The 12,891-nt window shown below is 27.0% G+C and overlaps 1 protein-coding gene across 1 annotated transcript; it reads right to left on the bottom strand.

The window, feature by feature from the left end:
* Positions 1 to 6,511: 6,511 nt before the first annotated feature.
* Positions 6,512 to 8,407, bottom strand: LOC100160789 (heterogeneous nuclear ribonucleoprotein A1-like). Its single transcript, XM_016803274.2, has 8 exons — positions 8,369 to 8,407; positions 8,096 to 8,229; positions 7,905 to 8,025; positions 7,513 to 7,720; positions 7,280 to 7,453; positions 6,828 to 7,196; positions 6,668 to 6,754; positions 6,512 to 6,585 (listed from the first exon to the last, which is right to left on the bottom strand). Exons 1-8 carry the CDS (start codon positions 8,405 to 8,407, stop codon positions 6,512 to 6,514), a joined length of 1,206 nt encoding a protein of 401 aa, XP_016658763.2.
* Between the last annotated feature and the right edge of the window lie 4,484 nt (positions 8,408 to 12,891).

Here is a 12,891-nt window from a genome sequence, read left to right as displayed (position 1 = left end):
CCGCGCGGGACCGTCCCACTTGTGACCGGCGACTATGTCACGAATCGTGGCGTCTTCGGACTGCCACTTTTCGAGAGTGGCCGCGGTGAGTTGTGTGTCGTTACTGACGTGGTTATCGAACATAGAGGAGATACGATCAGACTCGAGGTCAATATTGGTTGTCGGTGTTATAGGTGCCCCTACCAATTTTTCCTCAAGTCGATCTTCGTCTACGGGTGTGCCCGGTGCCGGGTCGCGGGATAACAAATCGGGTGCTTCGTTTTGTATTCCCGGGACGTGTACCGTACTAAAATCTAAATTAGCTACCCAGACAGCAATTTTTTTGTTTAATAATATTTTTATAACATTTTAATAACGAATAATATTAGTTTAACGTTATTATAATACTCTTATAATATTATCATTACAAAATGCTGTCTGGGTTGTAGTGACCAACGTGTTAATTTTGAATTTTTGTCTTTAGCCCTCCCAGACAGCAATTTTTTGTTTAATAATATTATTATAACATTATAATCACGAATAATATTAGTATAACGTTATTATAATGCTATTATAATATTATCGTTACAAAATGCTGTCTAGGCTATGTAACCATGTTAGTGCCGAGTTGTCGGTTAGGAGTTCGAAACGTCGGGTTTCTAGGTATGGACGGAATTTGTCTGTCGCCCAGATTATCGCTAGGCACTCGCGTTCGACCGCTGCGTACCTTGTTTGTGTTTCGCTAAACTTTTTGCTTGCGTAAGACACTATGCGTCTTTCCTCCGGTCCGTCACCCCGTTGGAAAAGTACCACACCGGCACGCTTTATACTCTTTCTCAACACAGAACAATTACTTTTTTCCCATTGTGAATGATGAGATTGGAACATAGAGAACAATTTGAACACGCTAACAAAAATAATAAGGGAATTATTGAATATAAAAAATAATAAATATTTACCATTAGGAAGAATTGAAAACTACATAAAATATGTATTTTGGCATAGCCTTGTATATTTACTAATAATTCATCACCCACGAAAGCTCCATATCTTGAATTACAGTTTTGAAATAATTCCATAATTCCATTATTCTCCTCCTGTAATAAGCATACAACATTAATATGAAAAACAAATAGGAGCTTAAAAAAATTAACAAACCAACTGGGCTGCATTCACTAAAAAGACCAATGTAATAATATTCAACAGCAACATATCCTACACAGAGGATAGTGGTCACACAAATTCCGAACAATTTAATACTCATCTTGATATTGAAAATTATAATCGGTCTTAACTTATTACTTATAAGTTATAACTAATGAAGATGCTGGTGAAGTGCTTTTAGAATGTTTTGGTTAGCATCAACATTTAATATCAAATTGGACGAAAAAAAAATTTGGGTCAGAGTGTACAGACAAAGTATGGTCCGCTTGTTCGCCAATTGGCTTTGACATTACATTTTTACTCTACGAAAGTTTATGAATATGTAAGGAAAGAATTTAATATAATACTGCCGCATGCTTGAACCCTTAGCAAGTGGTACTCACACATAAACGCTAACCCTGGTTTTACAGATGAGTCTTTGAAAATGCCTACACTTAAACAAAAGTTTTCTCCCTATTCATTACATTGTAGTCTTATGATAGATTAAATGGCTATCCGCCAGTACCTTGAACATGATAGCACAACTTACTATGGTCATGTTGACCTTAGAAATGGCTTAACCCATTAGCGCCGGAATTTTTGTATTTACAATTTTAACCAACATTTTGTTGAAAACATAACATGTTGTATCTTAAAAATTAATGTGAAAAATCTATGTTGCCATATTGCAACGCACAGCGTTAATGGGTTAAATAGTGATTCATTAGATATTGCTAAGGAAGAATTAACTTTTATGTTCATAGCAGTAAATGAGAACTGTAAAATCCCAATTTGTTATTTTTTAACGAATGGCTTTAATAGTTCACAAAGTCTGAGCTTGTTCGTCATGCCTTTGACTTTCTACTGCAAACTTATATAACTATAATAAGTTTATCATTTGATGGATGTTCCACTAATATATCATTAGCACAAAATTAGGTTGTAGTTTTCATATAGATAATTTAAGTACTTAAATAATGGATTGCTCTAAAAACTTTGCAAACAAAGAAGTTTTAGTCTTTTTAGATGCTGTGCATATGGTTAAGCTGGTAAGGAATGCTTTTTGTGAATGAAAACAATTAATGGTTAAGAGTCGAATGATAATTAATTTTGACTACATTAAAAAGTTATTCATTCTTCAGGAACAGGATAGGTTGCCACTTAGCCAATAAACTCCGAAAACAACATATATTTTTTTTTTTTTAACAGAAAATGAAGGTTCAGCTTCCTACCCAACTTCTTAGACAATATGTGGCTGATGCATTATAATTCTGTAAAGATAACCTTAATTTAAAAGAGTTTTGAGGAATAGACATTACGGTTCTGTTTATAGAAATGTTTAATAAAACCTTTGACATATTAAACTCTAGAAGTGAAAAATATTTTGGAACTAAAAATCTATATTTAAAGAAAATTTTCAAGAAAATAACAACTATCATTAAACATTTTTAGATTATTTAACATTTAAAAATAAAATATATGAATGGACAATTCATACCAATACTAAATTTAAACAGAAAAGTTTCATTGGTTTTATTATGTGTTTAACCTCAACAATTGAGTTGTACGAATGTTTGGTAAAAGTAGATAAACTTAATTTGATTAAGCTATACAAGTTATGTAAAGATCACCTTGAACTATTTTTTTGGAAATATCAGAGCACAAAATGAATACAATAAGAACCCAACCACCAGAAAGTTTCGTTATACATAATATATAAAACTTGTCATAGGTACATGTATAAAATGTCCAGCTCACCAACAGTGAAAATCGCATACCCTTAGAGAGTATTGATATTCTTCACTATTCTAGTAGTGACCCCATTAAAGTTATTAATGAAAGTACAACAAATATTAATTCTGATCCTACATGCTTGGAATATAATTTAAAAGCAGCTGAAAGTTTCATTAATGATCAGAATACTTTTGAATTTAGTAATTTTACCAAAGGAATAATTTATCTATATTTCAGGATTTGTTGTACTTAAATTAACATCAACTATACATTGTGAAACTTGTGTAAAAGCATTATAATATGATATTAACAAAGATCAATTTTTGAATTAATTCGTTTTAGGTATTTTAAAAAATCAAGTAGGTTTAAAGCAGGTCTAGTTTACCCAAGTGACGATGGCATTATAGTATGTTTACAAACTGAAAAAAACCCTCATGTATTTCAATTAACAAACTAAATCAATAAATAAATTAAAAATACAATCTCAAGTAGTATCTCACTTTTTAAATAACCCAAAAATATTTAATTCATTAAATTTTCACAGCAAAGAAATTAATTTACCTATATCTGATTATTAATAAAATCAATTTCTACAATATATTAATTTGAAAGTAAAGTGTAGCTTAAAAGCACATAATGAAACACAATCAATGCCAACATGGTATAATACATATTTAACTTTATTCAAAGGCTAATAATAATAATAATTGTTTATTATTTAAAACAGAAAATATGTATGAAAACCATATTTATGATAAATTTTATATTTTAATTTAATGATTTTTATATTTTTATATTTAATGTATTTTATATTTTATAAATCATTTATAAACTTATTTAAAATTTATATGTAAAATATATTCTTTAAAATAAATGCAATATATATTATAATTATTATATTAAGAAACTTAATATTAAGTGATAGTTTGAATCGCACCAATCTACTGATATATGTTAATATAAAAATGAATCTCTAGTCGTACAAATTTAGCAAAAATATTATAATAATATATACTCTATGACTACAAGACGTATTAAATATTAATGTATTATAATATTTTTATTTATATTTACTACCAGTTTTGATTTAAAAAATCATTATCGGGTACTATACAAAGTATAAATTGTGAAATATTTTTACAAATGGTTATATTGTTTGTAGTAATTTTGCAATTTAGTTATTATTTGTAATGCCACCTCTATATTACTCTATGATTTCAACGACTTTGTATGTGAAGTTCACAATTGACCCAGTCAAAGATAAGGAATTCCACATTGGCCATGGCGGATTCATACAATGATTTGCCTATGGTATACCTCTCTTCCAAGTTATACCCACTCATATAAATCCCCTAGATAATTCATATTATGATATTATTATATAAAATAAACATAGTATGTATGTATTACATTATTATAATACAATTAATTTTTACCTTATAAATAATAGTTGATTACTCTTTGAATCAAACCTCTACTTTTTTTTATCTTATTGTAAAAATTATTTTATTTAATACTAAGTTTATCTAACAAAATTATTTAAATTCTAAGTCATACATGAATTTAGTTGTAATTGAATGAATAAAAATCAAAAAAAGCTAAAAGTTGTTATACCCGAACATGTTTTATTATGATCATAAGTCATAAAAGATTTCATAAGGATATAATATAACAAAAATAAATTAACATGATAGGTATCTTAATTTAATACACAGTATTTTGAATATAAAAGGATTAGTAAAATAGTCTGTGAAAATAAAATAGTGTGAGTACCTAATATTCAAGCTTGTAATAAAATATGTTATCTTGTGTTACAAAGAAATTAATCATTAATTTATAGCATTTATGATTAACCAGACATATATCCAAGAATTTTTTTAGGATGGCGTTTTATTTAATTTTTATTTAAATAAATTATGTTGGGTGCTTTAAACACTATCCATTGTGATAATAAATCTTCATATTAATAATATCAAATATGAAATAGAAGTTGAAACCATATGATAACATATTTTTTTAGAAATTGAACAAAAAGTTTGATGAAATGTATACATTAGTTTATATATTTTATATTTTAAAGTAAATTAAAGATATTATTAATAGTTGGTACCTATGTAAAAACGTAATATAATATTATATTGTTGACAAACTTGCATAAATTATTATTAAAACATTAAGTACTGAATATTAATACTTTGAATGCATACTAACGCTGTTTAACGACATGAGGATCAATCAGCAACGTGTTTGACACAATTCGGAGTCCAATATACATTTAAAATAAATTGTTTGATATTCCCTACATGTGGCTAAATGTTATTTTATAATTATTTACAGTAGATTAAACATATGTTTTTAAATATGTATACATACATTAAGAGCAGTGTCTTTATTTTTTTTTTTTAGAAGACTTGTTTTTACTTTTATCATATTCATTGGCTGAAAATGCAAAAATACATCCGTAGTTAACATGTTATGAAACCAAAAAATTACCATTTACTCTTAGTAAACTATGTATTACCTGTAAAAAATTCAGTATAATCTAACCATTGTTTGTAGCAGGATAATTAATCAAACCTTAAGTAAACTTGGTCCGTTCTCCCCTACCTATGGTTACCTAAACTGGCCACCGATCTTTACTTTATGTAAATAATTGTACAAAGTGTTGCAATTTACAATCTAAAGTTTTACTTGACCTTACAAAGTATCTGCATTTTGCAATCTTAATTTTTACTCGTCAGTACAATATACAATATATCTGCATTTTGGGTATTTAATATTCTACCCTACAAAGTGACTTACTTAAAACCGTTTTTTTTTTGGGGGGGGGGAGGGGGGAACATACTTACTAAATAAAAATATAAAATATGGGAATAAATATTATATATTATGGAACTTTAATTTTCCTTTCTACTTTTAGACAGACAAGAATTATAGACTATAGTTTATAACTACAGTGTACTAGTAGGTAAAATTTTGATTTTTAAATATAATGGACACTGAAGAAATTATCAACAATATATTACTATAATATAATATAATATAATATATTATTTTATGTAAATGTTAATTTATTTACTAGGTAATAGATATTTTATATTTAACTAAGCTTCATTATTGAAAGCAATGAAGAAGTTTTAAATAATTTCAAAGTACATATATTCTTGAACTCTATAAGCACAAAACAGAGTACCTAGATAAAATAAATTAAATAAACCGCATAACACACAGTCATTGATATAATTATAATTGAATGTAAAACATATTATACAAATGCCTGGATCAGTATAATAATATATCTTTTATTTTTATCCTTATGGAAGAAAAAATATAACTATGCTATTAAATAAGTCCATTTAATAAAATAAATACTAAGGTAAGCTTCAATTAAAAAATACAAAAAGATATAGTTGAGAAATATAAAAAAGTATATTACCATCCAATACAAAACACATAATTATTGTACTTCTTAGATAAATTAAATAAACTGAAGCTGTAGTAGACAATGCTGAGAATGTATTTCAAATAACTCTGGCTATTTAATAATAATAAAAAAAAATAAATCTTAATTTAAATTAGAATCCTAAAAATATATCAACATTTTATTATTATTTAAGGTCCAATTTTTGGTAATACAGATTTAACTTGTTTACCTTTATTGTATGTAGTACAACTGACGACCAGGATATTGGCCATTGCCAGCATAACCACCTCTTAGATAATTAGCTCCTAAATAAAGAAAAATGGTAAAATTAAGGGTTGTAATTAAATATGTAATGAACACCCAAATAAATATATTAAATAAAATTACTTGAATTTCCATAAGGTGTAGCGCGATTGTTAGTTGTACAATAAAAATGTTGAAGCCCATAACTTTGATTTGCACCTAAGTTTATGCCTATAAAATATATTGAAATTAGTGAAAAATAAATATTATGATAATAAGTTGTCTTTAGATAACCATAACTTACTATGTTGTTGTGAACCTCTCGAATCACGACCTATTAGGTTTCCATGTACTGAATTATTGTAATCAAATCTTTGATGAACACCTTGCCAGGCTCTACCAGGATTTCCTTCCCAACCACTACCTATTAGGTTGCCATGTACTGGATTATTGTAACCCAATCTTTGATGAACACCTTGCCAGGCTCTACCAGGATTTCCTTCCCAACCACTACCTATTAGGTTGCCATGTACTATATTATTGTAATCCAATCTTTGATGAACATCTTGCCAAGCTCTACCAGGATTTGAATTGTACACACCTGCACTACCGATATACCCATCACCGCCTCCGACAGAGCCATATCCTCCTCTAGTTCTATTAATTCCATAACCTCCAAAAACATTTAATTGATATTTAAATATTGAATGTATGCAAAATATAGATGTAAATAAATGTGTATAGTTTCATAATTACTGTTATGATATCCTCGCCATTTTCCGTATCGTGAATTTACTCTCCTGCTACTTCTATTAACTCCATTATCACCATTACCGCTATATCGACCACTGCGATAACCTGAGATATCAGTTTGAGTAAATGCTTTTGACACTTCCAATTTTCTTCCAGCGACTAGATGACTTTTGATTCCTACATTTCAACAAATATATATTTGAGTTTTAATTTTAATGATTATTAAAGTTACTCACGAGTAGCTTGGTCAACTGAAATGGTATTATCATACTCAATAAATCCATATCCTTTTCTTTCACCTGAATTTTTAGCTGTTACAATTTTTATATGAATGATATTTCCAAACTTTTTAAAATATTCGACAAGATTGATTTCTGATTGTTCTTTTATACCATAAATGAACATTTTTTTTACAGCAATTTTGCTATTAGGCTTATCAATATCCTGAGATCATAAAAATAAAATATTTTTAAGATTAATAATACAAAATATGTTTACTATTTTTAAAAATATATGATTAATGTATATTTAATATTTGAAAAATTAAAAATAGTAGTTCATTAAAATTAATTTTAAAAATTCATTGTTTACAAATTGTGTGTAACAATATTTTATGTAAATCTCATACGTCACGTGATACTGCTCGCTTGGTTTCCACGTTACGACCATTTACATTATGTGGCCCGTTTGACATGGCTCGATCAACCATAGACGATTTAGAATAGATCACAAAGCCAAATCCTCTAGATCTGTATTTTTAATTATTAAAATGATTAATAGCTAGTTAAATGTTAAACAAAACAATAAAAAGATGGTCACCTCTTTGTTATGGGGTCTTTGATGACAACAACATCTACAATTTCACCCCATACCTCAAATGTATTTCTTAGTGAATCTTCTGTCGCGGAGTAGTCTAAACCACCAATAAATAATTTTCTGGTTTGTACTGGCTCCTACAGTAAAAAAAAAAACACTAAGGTTAGGGTCACAGATATATAAAACGACTAGATAGCCAACTTGATGTCATCACCGATGAACGGTCGCCATAATATGTCAAATTTGCAAGGTTTACACACAGATACATGAAAATACTAGATAGCCTACTTCGGTCACCAATACAATGACTGCCATCGTTATATAAGAGATAAATATGTAGGTTAGCTTTACTCACGTTCGATTCCATGATTGATGAAGAAACTCGTAGGTTAGGTGAATGAAATCAAAAAATCTTAACTAAGTGTTAGTAAGATTAATTTATTAGAAAAATAATTAATCTTATAAAGCCTAAAATTCACAAACAAAAATTGATGTCACGCTCGCCAGAAGGTAATACGGTAGAATGAGTCAAATAACTCGGAGTTGGATCTGTGTACGGAACAGAACAATACTGTTGATATTCTGTGACGACGCTGTAACAGTGTGGACAACATAATTTTAAAACGCATAAACTATTACACTATTACCAATGGTGGGGAAATATAAATATATTTATTATTTTACTAGCCCTCTGGTCTAGAAGGGGGAGCCAAACGGATCCCTTACAGGTTGGCTGTAATGTGGGTACCGATTTTGGAGAGTCCATTTAATTTAGACTTATAAAAGTAGCAATCTTGTAATGTAATAAAAGTTATTTCAGTGATAAGAATTTGTGATAAGGCTTTCAAAGGCGGGAATGTTTAAAAGTTGAGTTTCAAGGCTTGGAATTAACGAGTTAATAAGTTAGAAGCTAAGTTAAAAGTTAAGATAGTTTTAACTTAACTCATTTACCTCTACATTAACTTGAAATTAACTCATTTGCCTCTATATATTATCTTATAAAGTCAACTCATGATTTTTCTTTATATTCCCAATTAAGTTAATTTTGAATATTCCTATTATCCAGAATAATATTTTGTTTACAATGGATTTTTGGTTTATAAATATTATTATAAGTTCACAGAATATATAAAATATTATATAAAAATAATATATTGTATTAATAAGTTACTTAAGATATTAATATAGGAATAACATTACTCACCCGAATGAAGACATCGATGCCATGAATTACATTCATAAATATTAATACCTATTCATTACTCATTATATAACTATAGTTATTAATTCAATTTATTAGTATAATAATGATCATCGTAGATTGTTTGAACAGTAATATACCTATGAATGATGATTACACACTATTCAAGTGATAATCACTTATTTTATTAAATAATACTTCATAAATGAATTATTTTTTAAAATTATTAATTTAACTGATTAATTGAAGTTAATTTAACAGTATTTGTTAACTTAATTTATGTATCAAAAATGTGTATTAACTTTACTTTTAATTTAATTGAAAAAAATATTTAACTTAACTTAACTGAGTTAAAAAATATCATTATCTTGCTCAGCCTTGGATATTATATTTTCTTGTCTTTTAACAAGCGAACAGGAGGTGAGGAAACTTACACAATCTTGTCATCCTACATAATTCGAAGTTACAATAAAAAATATACTATAGGAATCGTGATTCTTTTATCAGTAAACACCCGTTTCAAATACCTAATTATCAAACATAAATTCGATAAAATTTACCTATTATTCATATCGACAGACGAGAAGGTTATTACCCAGATAGCAAAAATATATTATTATTATGTTATTTTAATATTATATAAGTAATTAATAATAATCCACAAATATTACTATTTCAATTCCTCATGATAACAGAAATTTTATAAAAACATTTTAGTAATATTTATTGGCTAAAGCAATCTCATTATATTAACGACACTTGTATAATATTGTAAAAACATTTTAGTAAAAATGTTATTCTAACGTGCATTTTATATTATTATAACAATATATTATTATCAACATAATATTTTTTTTGCAGTCAAAAAATATTACAATAACATTTTTTTCTCAATTGAATAGTATTTTAGTTTTTATCAAAAATTGAAAATATGTTAAAATATATTTGATATTTAATTCATATAACAGATAACAGAACAAATTCGCAACTTTTTAATAAGAATTTTGGGAGACAATCATAACATTAATAACAATTTAAATTTAGGTTTAATGAGACAAGATATAACAGACACTTTCCAAATTCCAATCGCTTAACATGGTAGAGGAAATCTATAACGAAATTACAATATGTATTGACTGGAATATTGTAGATATTCATATAAAGAGGAAAGAATCATAAAAACGAAGTCATATTGAATCTGATCATTTAAGATGGACACCATGAGCTAAACCATCAAATGGATTATTTTCCCCAAATGGTAAAGTTAGTTTTTCCTGATAAAAAAAAGTAACAAATTTTAATTATTATAATATATTTTTTTTACAAAAAAAATTGTGCATAAGTATTTTTAATATTTTTCAACTGATATTGTAAGAATATATAAAGAGTCTTGTATTACATTTGCACGCTCTTTAACCCAACAAATAAAAATGTACTGACAAATAAAAAAAAAATTAAAAAAATTGAAAAGATCTGTAAACAGCGCAAAAAGTAAAATATTTTGAAAATTTTATGGAATATAGAAATTGGTAACATGAGGTAGATTTCAAATTTTTACAGTTACCTATTCGTTTTTGAATTACAACAACATAAGAAAAACTGTGCATGAGAAATTCAGTGAATATCCAATATTGTAAAATTTTAACTTAAAATTCTTATAAAAATTTAATTCGACTTTCAGATAGACATTTTTTTATTGATAAAGGTAGACAAACTTATGGAGAATCTTGTATTAAATTTTCAAATCTTAGCTTTAAAATTAAAATTTTTTATAAATTTCTAACTCAAAATAATTTGTATTTTTTCGTGATTTTAAAGTATTTTGTAAAAATTTGAAATGCTTATAAAAAAAATTGTAATTGTATTTTCTATATTTTTCAACTGTAATTGTAACAATATATTATTAGGAGGCTCGTATTAAATGTCAAGCTTGTTGCCCCAACGAACAAAATTAACAATTATTAAAAATGAATGACTCTAAATGCTGTAATAACTAATAAGTTGTTTTCTGATGGTTGGAAAAAAAGATGATTGAAGGGGGATAAACCCCTAACTTCCCCTTCAATCCCTCCCTGAGCATGCCACTATATAATTCGGGGCCCTATTGGTTGCTAAATATATATATAATGGTTATGGTTATTATTAAAGACTGCAGTAATGTTACCTATTTTGGCTCAATTTTTCAGTATTTACAACGATTTTCAGTGTAGAATATACACCTAGATTATTGGTAAGTATTAAATATTTTACATTAATTATAATATATTTTATTTTATTTTTGATTATAATATAATAATTAACTTCAATTAAATAGGTTGTCAATTGTTATAAAGACTTACCTATCGTTAGATCCAGAAGGACTGTAATAACTGAAAGTCTAAAACAAAGATTCAAACTTTGCTTCTAAATTCTGGACATTTTCAGAAGCAGATTATGATTAAACAATAATAATGCACATTTTTTGGTCCCATCTAGTGTTTTCCTAGTGTTGTCCTACCTCTGTAGGACGGGCACCTCTAAATAGCGGTCATAATTTACAGTCCCTTTGGTGACTGTTATATGGAAGTTTTACTATAATAATTATGAGAAATATTATACTAGTACAGAAATATTAAAAATAGTTTCAAAAGAATTATTAAAACTTATAACTATTTAATATATGTGCAACAGAGAATTTTAAAAATGAGGATGCATCAATAATTAAATTAAAAACTTACAATTTATTAATTTTTATGGTTATTTAAAGTATAATAAATTATGATTGATTCTAATAAAGTACATCCATGTTTCATTGAAGTATTTTTTAGTTATTAACTATGCTGAAAGAGTAAAAAAAAAACCATGAAATTCTATATATATGACCATAAAAAACATTTAAAATAATATAAATAACAAAATATAAACTTATCTATTTTTAATGAAGATCTTGGGTCATTATAATCAGCAACATTTATACAAATTATATATAAATGTAAATTATAAAAGTTAAATAATTATTTAAAACAAGCATGTTTGTGTTTTGTGCGTGAAGAATTGACAAAATGTCATGTTAATGATTACCATCTAAAATATCAAATTGCTTCATAGTCATTATTAAAAACCATGAACCCAAGATAATAACTTACATCAGCGATACCCAACCCAAATCTAACTATTAAGTTGAAACAAATTATATAAAAATACAATTATTTCCAAGGTATTTAAATTTCCTTCTTTTATTTTTAAATATATATATTTTTAATTTTCTATGGCCCTCAGAATAAAAAAGGTCGGGCCTCCCTAATTTAGATTGATATAATAAATGTATTAATATACAAAAAGTGCGGTTGAACAAAACATAATTTTAAGCAATAAATAATAAGTCCTCAAGATCTTTATTTATTTGTATTTTAAGCTTTGTGGGGAATTGACGCCGTGCAACATACCATCCATGTGTTCCATTTCTGAAGAGTAAATAGAAGACAGGTAATTATATTTTCAGTTAGATTAAGAAGATGTCAGCGCACTGTATTTTTTCTCTCTTTGGTCTACGCGCAACATATAAAAAACGCATTAACGCAGAATCATTTTTTCTATGTTTTTAAGTAATCTTAGAGTA

Source organism: Acyrthosiphon pisum, chromosome A2 (assembly GCF_005508785.2).
Source record: "Acyrthosiphon pisum isolate AL4f chromosome A2, pea_aphid_22Mar2018_4r6ur, whole genome shotgun sequence".
In the NCBI taxonomy this organism is placed as follows: Eukaryota; Metazoa; Arthropoda; class Insecta; order Hemiptera; family Aphididae; genus Acyrthosiphon; species Acyrthosiphon pisum.
Note: the sequence above shows the minus strand (reverse complement) of the source record. Positions and strands in the feature narration are given on the sequence as shown.